Source organism: Octopus sinensis, linkage group LG30 (assembly GCF_006345805.1).
Source record: "Octopus sinensis linkage group LG30, ASM634580v1, whole genome shotgun sequence".
NCBI classification, from domain to species: domain Eukaryota; kingdom Metazoa; phylum Mollusca; class Cephalopoda; order Octopoda; family Octopodidae; genus Octopus; species Octopus sinensis.
The window spans coordinates 2,773,861-2,788,860 of record NC_043026.1 but is presented as its reverse complement, the minus strand read 5'-3'; the positions used below and the strand labels follow the sequence as shown (position 1 = coordinate 2,788,860).

The window sequence follows — 15,000 nt, the reverse complement described above, 5'->3', positions numbered from 1 at the left end:
ACAACGCCCGGTCTGGGAATCGAAACCGCGATCCTACGACTGCGAGTCCGCTGCCCTAACCACTGGGCCATTGCGCCTCCACACACACATATATATATATATACATACATATGAATGTATATATATATATATATATACACACACACACTTTATAATAAAGCTGTAAATTCATCACAAAAACTGTTACGTTTCTGCGTTTCTGTTCATCAAACAGTTTTGGTTGAAAATAGAACAAAAAATAAGGTCGTCATCATCATCATCATCGTTTAACTCCGTGTGCATATATATATATATATATATATACACATATATATTATATTATATTAAATTAGAGATAAAACCACTATTAGGCAAATCAAACAGTGAAAAACATAAGCCAATACATAAAATTAATTTTAAAATATAAAAGTTAAAAATAAAAAATTATTTAAATAATTTAATCTTATAAATTTTATATATATATATAGGTATGTATGTATATTTTTATATTTATATATTATTTTATTTATTAATTAATTATATTTTAAAATTAATTTTATGTATTGGCTTATGTTTTTCACTGTTTGATTTGCCTAATAGTGGTTTTATCTCTAATTTAATTTAATATAATATAATATATTTATACTATAAAATTGGATTTAATCCTAAATCTAATTTTTCCCTGTAAGTTTGGATTTATTCCCTAATATTTATTATATATATATATATATATACACATATATATATATATATATAGCCCACATTCAAATCTGTATATATATTAACCCTTTACTATTAACCCTTTACCAGCCAAATCTGGCTTATCACACCTACCCTACACTGTCATTCTAAACATAAACAATCACATCATTGAAATCTCAAAACTATGAGATGATAGATAATTAATTCAAAGGGGGCCATGTCCGGCCCAAATATTTTATTGGTCTTTTGTTCAAACTGGCCAGATCCCGCTTCTCACGCCAACCCCATATTCTCATTCTAAAATTCAACCATCATGTTATTGAAATCCCAAAATCATTCAGGACTAATTCAAAACAACGTGAATAAATAAACATTAAATTAGACAGAATAATCAAAATGCTAATTATATATATATGCTTCAGAAGATTTGTCAAACCAAGTGTAATCATAGTTGTGGCCGATGCTGCGCTCAAGTAACTGGCACATAAAAAGCACCTACTATACTCTTGGAGTGGTTGGTATTAGAAAGGGCATCTAGCTGTAGAAATCATGCCAAACCAGACTGCAACCTGGTGCAGCTCTCTGCTTACCAGTTTCAGACAAACCGTCTTACCCATGCCAGCATGGAAAGCAGACGTTAAAGGACGATATACGTTTGTATAGATGCGTGTGTGTGTGTATATATATATATGATTGTATGTATGTGAAGACCTGTTGAGTCAAGTGGAAATCAGAACCAAAATCGAAGTTGATCAACATCAATGGAAATTGCAGCTGTGATGCCAGTGGCAAGTAAGCGAACCATCCGATCGTGGCCGTTGCCAGCGCCGCCCCAACTGGCCTCCATGCTGGTGGCACGTAAAAAGCGCCTTCTGATCGTGGCCGTTTCCAGCCTCGCCTGGCCCCCGTGCCGGTGGCACGTAAAAAGCACCATCCGACAGTGGCCGTTTACCAGCCCCGTCTGGCACGTAAAAAGCACCCACTACACTCACGGAGTGGTTGGTGTTAGGAAGGTCATCCAGCCGTAGAAACTTTGTCAGATCAGACTGGGCCTGGTGCAGCCTTCTGGCTTCCCAGACCCCATTTGAACCGTCTAACCCATGCTAGCATGGAAAGCAGACGATAAATGATGATGATGATGATATATATATGTGTGTGTGTGTGCGGAGGTGCAATGGCCCAGTGGTTAGGGCAGCAGAATCGCGGTTGTAGGATCGCAGTTTCAATTCCCAGACCAGGCGTTGAGAGTGTTTAGTGAGCGAAAACACTTAAAGCCCCGCGAGGCTCCGGCAGGGGTGGTGGCAATCCCTGCTGTACTCTCTCGCCACAACTTTCTCTCACCCTTTCTTCTCTTGGCCTGCTCGCTTAGCCAGCGGGGTGGCATCATTTGAAGGCTAAAACAATGCGAAGCGCATTGTGACCAGCGATGTGTAGCAACATCTGATAGCCTGGTCGGTCACGGTGATGTATGATTGTATGGATGTCTGCAAGTATGCACTTACCATTGGCTGCTGACTTCTTAACCAATTTTAGTAATTCAATTCTCTCATTCCGATTCGATGTTGTAACTTTCTGGGCAAATTTCTTCAGGATGTCTGCGTCTGTTAATACTTGTGTCTCCTAAAACAATAAACATATGGGTGGGGTAAGACAGACAGATGAATATTTTGTTTGTATACATATAAGTGTGTGTGTGTGTCACTGCTTGTTGTTGGGGAACAATAAGTCTGAGAGCGATGCTGTCGGGAGTTCTGAACACCTGCTCATGCGACCCTTGGCGGCAAGGTTGAGGATTATCTTTTATGCCCAACTATATATATATATTTTTTTTTTACTTGTTTCAGTCATTTTGACTGCGGCCATGCTGGAGCACTGCCTTTAATTGAGCAACTCGACCCCGGAACTTATTCTTTGTAAGCCCAGTACTTATTCTATCGGTCTCTTTTGCCGAACCGCTAAGTGACGGGTACGTAAACACACCAGCATCGGTTGTCAAGCAATGCTAGGGGGACAAACACAGACACACAAACATACACGCACATACATATATATACATATATAGGACGGGCTTCTTTCAGTTTCCGTCTACCAAATCCACCCACAAGGCTCTGGTCGGCCTGAGGCTATAGTAGAAGACAGTTGCCCAAGGTGCCACGCAGTGGGACTGAACCCGGAACCATGTGGTTGGTAAACAAGGTACTTACCACACAGCCACTCCTGTGCATATGTGTACATAAATATAAACATGCATCAACAGAAGGATTGTGATTCACAATATAAAAGGTGGGCGCTAGAAAAGCAAAAAATTTAAAGGCAAAACTAACAAGAAAACTATAAACTGACAAGTTTACTGTGAGGAAACGGGTCCACAAATGTTCAATGGTATAGTTTAACCCTTTTGATACCAATCTGGCCAAAACCGCCTCTGGTTCTGTAGTACAAATGTCTTGTTTTCATAAGTTTTGTATCAAAATATACCACCAAACCTTAGTCATAATTTATATTCCTAACACTAGCTGAATGATAACTAAGTTATTTTACTAAATTCTTTGTTATATTTAAAATTAATTGAAAGAAACTCAGAGCATCTCAACAGAAATACGGTAACAAAAGGGTTAAGAAGAAAAATAATCAGCAGAAGACATGAGAGGAGACCTCATTGTGGTCACTCTATATGCTAGAAATAATAGCCTAAATTTTCTTCAATTCACACCCTCTCAGTTCCTTCTAATGTCCATCTGCCCAAATGTAGAGGTGTTTTTAACCCTCTTGATACCAATCTGGCCGAAACCACCTCTGGCTCTGAGTACAAATGTCTTGTTTTCAAAAGTTTTGAATTAAAATCTTCCACCAAACCTTAGTCACAATTTATATTCCTAACACTAGCTTAATGATAACGAAGTTATTTTACTAAATTCTTTGTTATATTTAAAATTAATTGAAAGAAACACAGAGCATCTCAACAGAAATACGGTAACGAAAGGGTTAAAAGAAAAAACTTACACATTTCACAAATCATGTGAAAGTGTTACGGAGGACAAAGTAAAGGAGAAACAAGCAGAATCATTACAAGATGCTAAAGGATTAAACAAACTTTCTCTGAGTAAAGGAGGTTCTGGATATTTCTGACAAAGCCATGGGGAAGGCAGCTCTTCTAAGAGAAAGGTATTCTGGCAAAAAACTTGTAGTCCAAAATAGTTGCCAGTCACTGGACCCTTTAATGGTGACCAAGAGACAGAGGAGCAAAAGTGTTGGACAAGCTTTCATCATTTAATCCATTAGCATTTAATCTGGCCAGCCATAATCCAGCCCAAATATTCTACCTGTTTTATGTTCAAACTGACCAGATCAGACTCCTCGCTCCTAACTTACAATGTCATTCTAAAAATATACAAACACAACGTTGAAATGTTCAAAGGTACACAATAAATTCAATAGGGTAGGAATAAATAAGCAACAAATTGACAGAATAACCAGTAATCCAATGAGACAGAGATGTCTCAACATCTTTTGAATGTGAGATGGCTATCATCCGGCAAGATGCGGCAATCATCATAAATATATATACTCTTTTACTTGTTTCAGTCATTTGACCGCGGCCATGCTGGAGCATCGCCTTTAGTTGAGCAAATCGACCCCAGGACTTATTCTTTTTGTAAGTGCAGTACTTATTCTATCAGTCTCTTTTGCCGAACCGCTAAGTGACAGGAACGTAAACACACCAGCATCGGTTGTCAAGCAATGCTAGGGGGACAAACACAGACACACAAACACATACATATATATATATATATATACATATAGACGGGCTTCTTTCAGTTTCCATCTACCAAATCCACTCACAAGGCATTGGTCGGCCCGGGTCTATAGCAGAAAACACTTGCCCAAGATGCCACACAGTGGGACTGAACCCGGAACCATGTGGTTGGTTAGCAAGCTACTTACCACACAATATCACCATCACCATCACTACCAGCATTGTTTAACATCCAGCTTCCAAGCATGGATAGGTAGGACGGTCGACAGGAGCCAGACAGGTAGAACAACTCAGGATCAGCATTCAAACACTTCGTCCCATGTCTTCCTCAAGTTCCATCCACTTGAAGTGATCAGGACAAACCAGTGCTGGCAGAAATTCTGTATGATGTACCCATAACTGTGCACATAAAAATCACCTGTGACAGTGGCGCGTAAAAGGCATGCGTCACAGTGGCACATAAAATGCACCCATCACGGTGACACGTAAAAGGCACTCATCATGATGACCCACAAAGGGCACCTGTGACAGTGGCGCATAAAAGGCACCCATCACAGTGGCACATAAAATGCACCCATCACGGTGACACGTAAAAGGCACTCATCATGGTGACCCACAAAGGGCACCTGTGACAGTGGCGCATAAAAGGCATGCGTCACAGTAAAAAGCACTCGTGATGGTGACACGTAAAAAGCACTCATCATGATGACCCACAAAGGGCACCTGTGACAGTGGGGCATAAAAGGCACCAGTCACAGTGGCACATAAAATGCACCCATCACGGTGACACGTAAAAGGCACTCATCATGATGACCCACAAAGGGCACCTGTGACAGTGGCGCATAAAAGGCACCCATCACAGTGGCACATAAAATGCACCCATCACGGTGACACGTAAAAGGCACTCATGATGGTGACACGTAAAAAGCACTCATCATGATGACCCACAAAGGGCACCTGTGACAGTGGGGCATAAAAGGCACCAGTCACAGTGGCACATAAAATGCACCCATCACGGTGACACGTAAAAGGCACTCATCATGGTGACCCACAAAGGGCACCTGTGACAGTGGCGCATGAAAGGCACGCGTCACAGTGGCACATAAAATGCACCCATCACGGTGACACGTAAAAGGCACTCGTAATGGTGACACGTAAAAAGCACTCATCATGGTGACCCATGGTGACAGTGTTTTTGGCAGGGTTTTTTATGGCTGGATGCCCTTCCTAAGACCAACCACTCAGCAGAGTGGACTCAGTGCTTTTTACGTGGCACTAGCGCACACACACAAAGCAGGAATTGTTTATACCAATAGATACATGACTGCTGTTGTCACGTTCAGAGCTGCATGGAGAATGTCCTAATGCTGTCTGCTTCCTGTATGGTTGTCTAAGTAACTTCTATACTGAGAAGTATTACTAGTTATGACCTATAGAAGAGCTAACGGAAGAGAGCACCGCCTTTAATCGAGCAAATCGACCCCGGGACTTATTCTTTGTAAGCCCAGTACTTATTCTATCGGTCTCTTTCGCCGAACCGCTAAGTGACGGGGACATAAACACACCAGCATCGGTTGTCAAGCGATGTTGGGGGCAAACACAGACACACAAACATACACCCACATACATATAAACGACGGGCTTCTTTCAGTTTCCGTCTACCAAATCCACTCACAAGGCTTTGGTTGGCTCGAGGCTACAGTAGAAGACACTTGCCCAAGGTGCCACGCAGTGGGACTGAACCCGGAACCATGTGGCTGGTAAACAAGCTACTTACCACACAGCCACTCCTGCGCCTATTGCACAACTTTTGTCTCAAAATGACTCTAATTACAGGTAAACCACAAACTATCTTTTTTTCTTGGTTTGTTTACTTTCTGCATAATAGTTGGTTTCCATAGAGATCACTTCAAACAAGCTTACAAGCTTAACATTTGCTTGATTTCTCCATATTTTTTGCCTAAAAGCCCTCAGATTCAAATCACTGCTCCACAGCATGAAACAGTTTATCCATTTTAAAAGTTGAAAAATTTTCACCAAAGAAAGTATGTGGAAAAAAAAATCTCCCAAAATTTGCAGAGCTTGGCTATCACATCAAACAATGACAGATACTCTAACTTGACTATTTACAAAGTGAAATCATGTGTTTTCATGAACGTACTAACGAGATTTGCACAGAAACTCACATTTAAATGTCAATGGGTTCGCTCAGCCAGGTTGGGTTGTTTAAGCCCCCAAATTTTTCAGCTGTGTTGGTAATGAAAGGGTCAAATACTTCTCCCAGTTGTCTCACATGGAAGATGGCATCTGTAGTGCTGCAGAAAACCAAAGCGTTTCTCATCTACGCCAACTCTCTTCCAAATTATTCAGGCTAGAAACCCCTTTCTCTAATTTGGTACCTTTATACTATTGCTCTCGAAGGTATCTCCTTTACCCTTGTAACAGTTGACTCTAATGCTCTTACACCTGTCGCTGCGGATGACACCTTCCTGTAAAGCCTGATCAACTCTATGAGTCACTAGTTTCTATCCTGTTCTACCAAATATTTTAAGCACCACAGAACTAATTCCTGGGAGGGGGGGCAATGGCTTTGTCTTCGTATCCCTAATGACTTTATCCATCATGCTGCTGCCAACTAGGACAGTAGCTCCTTCTGCTGGGTCCACATCAGGAAGATTCTCATCTCATGCTCACAGTAACATTTTGATGCCTCTTTCTTTTCAAAACCATTATTCTTTCTTCTCATCACAGCTCGGTTTTCTCTGCTACATTGGTAAACAGCTTCCTTTCAGCATCATAACGGATCAAACTATGATCTCTTCTAGCGTCTTTCTATATCTCCCGCCTTCATTCTTCCAAAGCTGTGGAGTCAGAGTCGAAAACAACTAAGGGGTAGCTGGAGTCAGTAAAACCATACTCACTCCGACTCACAATGTCTTTATTCTTTAACCCTTTCATGACCAACCCGGCTGAAACCACCTCTGGTTCTGAGTACAAATGTCTTGTTTGCATTAGTTTTAAATTAAAATCTTCCACCAAACCTTAGTCACAATTTATGTTCCTAACACTAGCTTAATGACAACTAAGTTATTTTACTAAATTCTTTGTTATATTTAAAGTAATTGAAAGAAACACAGATCATCTCAAAATAAATACAGTAACAAAAGGGTTAAAATAAAGCTGTTATAAGATACAGGCCGACTCAAAGTCCAAGTGTATGCATATGCTTTATGAGATATGCAGACCACACTCACTTGATTACATAAAAAGGAGTCAAAGTTTTTTGTTTTGACTTCACAGCCCTGCATTCTTTCACTATTTCCAAACTTGTCTCTTCCCTGTCAACCTCACTGTTTCATCACCTTCTCATCTTCCGTTTGGTTGGAACCTGTACCAGCTCCAGATTTCACCTGTACCCTTTGGTAGGTTGTCCCTGAAGGAACTCTATGATTTTTATCTTTATCTCTTCTTCCTTTCCATCAAATCCTTCAACAAGTATTTTTTATAAATTCAGGACTGGTCACTGACCCCTCAAGCTTCCAAATCTTCCTTTCCCCAAACTTCGAAGTCACTAACTACTAACCTATGTAAGGTTGAACATTGTTCACCCAGGAAGCGCATCACATCCCACTTTCTGGTGACAGTGTAATCAATCTGGACTGTGTGCCCAACAGACTGGCAGGCAATCAGGTGACTGGCTGGTTTCTAGAAGCTAACTAGAAAGGGTATGGCCTGGTCAGCCTGTAATGACATGCATAAGATCTGGTCATCAAATCTAAGTAGAGACTTCAAACTTGAAATCTTCAAAGCCACAGTTGAACCAATTCTACTATATGGCTCAGAAACCTGGACGTTATCAAAGAAGCTTGAGAGGCAGTTGGATGGAACTTACACTCGCCTTCTTATGAGAGCTCAAAATCTCTCGTGGAAGCGTCATCCAACCAAAATGCAAATATATGGGAAACTACCACCTGTGTCATCTCTTGTGAAAGGTAGGAGAGTCCAGTTTGCTGGACATTGTTGTAGAGCTGAAAACGAGGCAATTTCTACTCTTCTCCTCTGGAAGCTATCTACTCGCAATACCAGAGGGTGCACACTCTCCTACCCTGATGTAATCTCCAGGGATACAGGCATCCAGCAACAGGACCTCCATAATGCCATGATGAACCGTGAAGTCTGGTGTAACACAGTAAATTCGATTGTCTCGACCACGGTCAAACAATGATGATGATGATTGAAGCTAATGTTGCAGATCAAGAGATTTACATCCTAAAACTCCCAAGAGCTTTGTTCCTCCTCCGTTTCTGGGACCAAAACATAGCTTCCAGTGCATGACGGAAGCCATTCGGATGCTGTCCAACATGACCGTTGAAGTCACCAGCTGCAATAACAACATCTTCGTTATCCAGCATCAAGGAAATCTTGAAAAGGGCTGTGTAAAACTGGTCCTTTTGTTCATCTGCCAAACTGACCAAGGAGCTTCTGCAGAAATGCCACCATTACATTTTCCAAGACTAAGCTTAATTATCTTATCACACACACTCTGACTATCTCAATTAACTCTAATTACCCATTTCTCTGCCAAAAGCATGCCAACACTTTGTACAATACCCATGTTTAGAGACTAGAAGTTTGGGTTCTCTATGGAACTCTCTTTCATTTCTTTTACTTGTTTCAGTCATCTGATTGTGGCCATGCTGGAGCAACACCTTAAAGGGGTTTTTTAGTCAAAGAAATTGATCCCAAGATTTACTCTTTGGTCTCTTTTACCAAACTGCTATGGGGACACAAACAGACAAACATTGGTTGTCAAACGATGGTGGGCAACAAACAGAGACGCAAAGATACACACACACACACATATATGTACCTCTGGCTGGGTAACTGGATCTACAACGGTACACCTGTTTCTGTCCTCCTTCTTGACCACTCTCTCTCTCTCTCTGACTAGGTAACCATGTATCTCCTCTTCAGCAACACACCTGTTTTTGTCCTCCTGTCACGATCTAAGCTTCCATCCCCTGGCACAAAGCCACCTCCACCCTCAAAGGATCTTGACCCCTGCCAATGCTGGTGCCACATAAAGAGCACTCAGTGGAGCAGGATGGTGTTAGGAAGGGCCTCCTGCAGTAAAAACTCTGCCAAAACAAACAGTGAAGCCTGGTACAGTCTCTGCCTGGCCAGCTCCTGTCAAACTGTCCAACCTATGTCAACATGAAAAACAGATGTTACGGCCAAGACAACGGATTTTTATCTGGCAATAAATTAGCACTGACAGTAATCATCGTGGCTGAAATCAACAATTAGTGCTCAACAACAGTTGGGCAAATATCTATGTCAATCGCTTCAAAGCTTGCACTGTTTATTTATGCAAACTGTCATCCTTGTGAGGACCGTAAATACAATGAAACAATTGTAAATGGATACGACTGGAAATTCCATGAAGGAGCAGAAGAATTTGCTGAGCGTGAAGGAATTTGACAGGACGTCATAATGGAAATGGTGGTGTAAGCGCCAAAGCTGTTGCTTCTATGCTACCATGGTGAAGAAGTCTTCAACTGAGTTGGAAATGTTTGCATGAAGAGTCTAACAAACCTGGCTGTGTGGTAAGTAGCTTGCTTACCAACCACATGGTTCCAAGTTCAGTCCCACTGCATGGCACCTTGGGCAAGTGTCTTCTACTATAGCCTCGGGTTGACCAAAGCCTTCTGAGTGGATTTGGTAGACGGAAACTGAAAGAAGCCTGTCGTGTATATGTATATATATATATGTGTGTGTTTGTGTGTCAGTGTCTATCCCCCCAACATTGCTTGACAACCGATGCTGGTGTGTTCATGTCCCCGTAACTTAGCGGTTCGGCAAAAGAGACCGATAGAATAAGTACTAGGCTTACAAAGAATAAGTCCTGGGGTCGATTTGCTCGACTAAAGGCGGTGCTCCAGCATGGCCGCAGTAAAATGACTGAAACAAGTAAAAGAAAAAAAACCTATCGGATTCCTTGGAGCTTGCACGGTGGCCTCTCTTACCGATTCTGTGAGTGATAACGGATATTTAAATCAACCGGTACCCAAACAGGTGGAAAACCACAACAGATAGGGCTGCGTATATTTTTGTGATCTGATTTAAAGCGAGGACACAGCACACATAAATTTACATCAACCGATGTTTATGGGGTTAAATGATGATATACACAAATGCCTATGTATATACATGTGTATACACACACACTCACACAATTGGATACATACATATATACTATATTGGAAAGGATGTTATTGTATTGTTGACAGGATTTTTTTACAATACTTATAGTAAAATAAGCATTCATTTTTACAGGAGTGGCTGTGTGGTAAGTAGCTTGCTTACCAAAAAAGAGTAAAAGAGAGTATGGGGATGTCAAAAATTATCCACACTTTTGCCATGTCCTTATTATAGTCACAGTGCCTTCTGTGCATGATGCTTATAGTTGGTGCTGTTGTGGTCACATGATCAAAGTTTGACCCTCGTCACACCATTTTCCTTTCTGGCTTTACAGTGTGAGAATGGTCGCTCCCCTAGCAATGTGCACCGTAGGAGAACAAAGAGCAGTGATCCGACTTCTCTGGTCGAAAGGTGTGTCAGGTGCTGGAATTCATCGGAGGCTTTTAGCACAATATGGGGGACAGTGCACTGCTGCGTAGAAAGGTGTATGAGTGGATTCGAGAAGTTTGAGAGTGGCCGGAGTGTGATGAATAAAGAGGGAGCAGGGCACCTGTCAACCTCCTCCATTGATGAGAAGATTCAGCAAGATGGAAGAGGTGAACTGGCCAAAACAGACGCAGAAGTTTGGTGCAGGCTCCACTCAAATCATCCAACTGATGCCATCATGGAAGGCGGACGCTAAATGATGATGATAATTATTCTGTCAGTCCCTTTTGATGAATTACTAAGTTACAGAGATGTAAACACACCAGTACCAGTTATCAAATGGGGTATGAGTGGATTTGAGAAGTTTGAAAGTGGCCGGATTAGCATGACGCATTAAGAAGAAGCAGGATGTCCGGCAACCTCCCCCACTGAAAAAAAGATTCAGCAAACTTGAGAGATGGTAATGGTGAACCGGTTCACCATTAATCATCTCCCAGATCACTGCTCTTTTGTTCTCCCTTGAGGAACTAATGCTATATTTGTGCTTGAAGTGGTCAAGTTTTGTTTCAGAGCAGACTACCTTCATACACACACACATACACTTACATATAAGAGTCACCAGTGTTTGACATGGCTGTGTGGTAAGTAGCTTGCTTACGGACCACATGGTTCCGGGTTCAGTCCCACTGCGTGGCATCTTGGGCAACTGTCTTCTGCTATAGCCCCGTGAGTGGATTTGGTAGACGGAAACTGAAAGAAGCCTGTCGTATATATGTATATATATATATGTGTATGTGTGTTTGTGTGTCTGTGTTTGTCCCCCTAGCATTGCTTGACAACCGATGCTGGTGTGTTCACGTCCCTGTCACTTAGCGGTTCGGCAAAAGAGACCGATAGAATAAGTACTGGGCTTACAAAGAATAAGTCCCGGGGTCGATTTGCTCGACTAAAGGCGGTGCTCCAGCATGGCCGCAGTCAAATGACTGGAACAAGTAAAAGAGTGTTTGACATGTTTCCCAAGCTGACCTGGACTGAATGATTCAAAAGGCAGCGACGATGAAGAGGGACGGGACTAGGCTCCACTGCCCGCTTGCTGCATGGTTTATACAGCCCGATGCCGTTCCTAATGCCAACCACTTTAGAGAAAGTGCTAAGTGCTGACTTCCGTGGTGTCAGCACCAGCCCGGGGCGCCACGTAAATCGCAATACAAAACCTCTACACTTAGAAATGAAGGGCTATGATATTGAGGGACGGAGAAGAATAGTGGCTGCAAAGATGGAGAGGATAGAAGAAAAAACAAAACAAAAAAGGAGCAGAACGGTGCGTGGGTAGATGGGTTCAGATTACGACGCAGCCCCGAGGCTCGTGGGATACTGTTAAACCGTGTACCCTAAACCAACGTAGAAAACAGACGTTAAATGATAACATACAAACAATATATACATACGTACATACGTAAAATGTAAGGGACATGTTATATCTGGACAGATACACACACAACAGTTAGCTAAATCCACACATATGCGTGTCTGTGTGAAAACATATATATATATATATACATACACATATGCGTACATACACACGTGCGCGTACGCATGTGTAGGTGTATATGTATATAAATATATATATGTGTATGTATATATATATATGTGTATATATATATATATACACACACGGAAATATATACATACACACATATATGCTCACAAAAATATAGATGCATATTCACACATTAATATACATACATGTACACGTAGAGGAAGCGACGTAAATTTACACACATCAACAGAACATGACAAACACACATTTCCTATACGTACATTACATATATATATATACATAAAACATACATACATACATACATACATACATATATATATATATATATATATACATACATACATGTATATATATAGAGATATGTATATATATAATATATATATATATATGTGTATGTATATATATATATATATATATATATATATATTATATATATATATATATATATGTATGTATGTATATACAGGGAGGCGAATATGAAGGGTTGATAGGAAACTGAAAGCAATTCTGGGTAAGAAGAAGAAGAAAGGTGCAGAGGTGAAGCGAGAAATTTCGTCGAAGAAGCTACAAATATGGGGAATGTGTGCAAGAAATAAGAGAGATTCCACAGACATATATACACCGATGAAAAGCTGAGTGTTCCTAGATGTATGCTGTCAACTTCGAAGTAGGTTCAGCGCCCTCGGGACACGGCCAGAGGGCTGCAAAGTAGGCAGGGAATTTACTCACGGGAGAGGTCCGTTCGGCCATGTTGGTTGTGCAATATGAAATGACGTGAGGGGCTGAGGACGGAGTTTCTCTCTCTCGCCGTCGTCGCCGCCGTCATGGTAGTAGCAACGTGTAGATGCCTCTATCTATCTATCTGCATGTGTTTTTGTATGTATAAATATGTGTATATACGTATATATATGTATATATATATATATATATATACATATATATATATATATATATACATATATATATATATATATATATTATATATATATACGTATATATATGTATATATATATCTATATCTATCTCTCTCTCTCTCTCTCTCTCTCTATATATATATATATATATATATATATCTATATCTATCTATATATCTCTCTCTCTCTCTCTATATATATATATGTTATATATATATATATATATATATATATATATATATATATGTAATATATATATATATGTATATATATATTATGTATATATATATATGTATATATATATGTGTGTATATATGTATATATATATATATATATATATATATATATATATATATGTCTGTATTTACATATATACGCATATTCATATGTATGTATGCATGTGTGTGTTTGCGTGTATATGTGTGTATGCATGCATGCATATGTATGTGTGACAAGAAGCTTACTTCCCAACCATATCGTTCCGGGTTCAGTCCCGCTGCATGGCACCTTGGGCAAGTATCTTCTACTATAGCCTCGGGCTGACCAAAGCCGTGTAAGTGGATTTGGTAGACGGAAACGTATATATATATATATATATATATATATATATATATATACATATACATATACATAAATGTGTGTGTGTTTGTATATGTATGTTTGTATGTATGTATGTGTGTATATATATATGTATGTGTATGTGTGTTTGTGTGTGTGTGTGTCTATGCATATCTGCATGGAGCCCTGGTGAGCTGTCGCTAAAGCTTAGTCCTTTGTGGGGGCAAAACCATGTCCAGACATATATTTAACTTCATATAATATATTACTGTTCTATTCTTTAGAGTATGCTTGCTTTTTTTTTTTTGGATATATGATCCACTGACAATCGACTTGTGGCCTGGATGCAGGGTGTCTAATAAAGGTCACCAAACCTAGATATTCATGAAAGTGGCCATCTCTTGGATAACATGGAACTTTACGGCTTCAATTATTCAACAAAACATATTCCAGCACCGTCCAATGAGGTCTACATGAAAATGCTGCTAGAAAAAATTGACTGACTTCATAAGGCAGATGAGATTGAAGGCTTATTTCTATGACGAAGCCATGCCATCCTCTGAGGCCAACACATACGGTTCCCAACCAGATTCAAAGAATTCAAGGCCTTCGAAATAGACCTACTGGACATCACTCCCAAGCTAAGATTCCATAAGTCCTCTTTCCTCTTTTCAATGCAAACTCTGTACTGACGTACAACTAGAAAGCTCCAACAGCTTCTTACTCTTCTCCGTCTAAAAACCTATACAGGATAGACACACACACATATGATGGGCTTTCAAATGACTGCATAACAGAGACGTATAGGCATGCTTCCCCACACACATGCAACAATGTCAAGAGGGAGCCAAACAGTTAGCCAGTTGCCTAGGGTAGAAATGTTAGCCAAGAGGAATGGCTTC

General features: G+C 40.4%; 2 protein-coding genes across 2 annotated transcripts in view; one reads left to right on the top strand and one right to left on the bottom strand.

Moving 5' to 3' along the window:
• LOC115226294 (eIF-2-alpha kinase activator GCN1) overlaps positions 1-13,434 on the bottom strand; it is a 156,044-nt gene extending 142,610 nt beyond the window's left edge. Inside the window, exons 1-2 of the mRNA XM_029797282.2 lie at positions 13,356-13,434; positions 2,184-2,301 (exon numbers count right to left, since the gene is read on the bottom strand). Of these exons, the coding sequence (XP_029653142.1) occupies positions 2,184-2,301; positions 13,356-13,376 (139 nt within the window). The 5' untranslated portion in view covers positions 13,377-13,434. The remainder of the gene's footprint in view (positions 1-2,183; positions 2,302-13,355) is intronic.
• The window catches only part of LOC118768486 (putative uncharacterized protein DDB_G0282133), a 389,663-nt gene that overhangs the window by 187,670 nt on the left and 186,993 nt on the right, over positions 1-15,000 (top strand). The gene's annotated exons all lie outside the window — the stretch shown is intronic.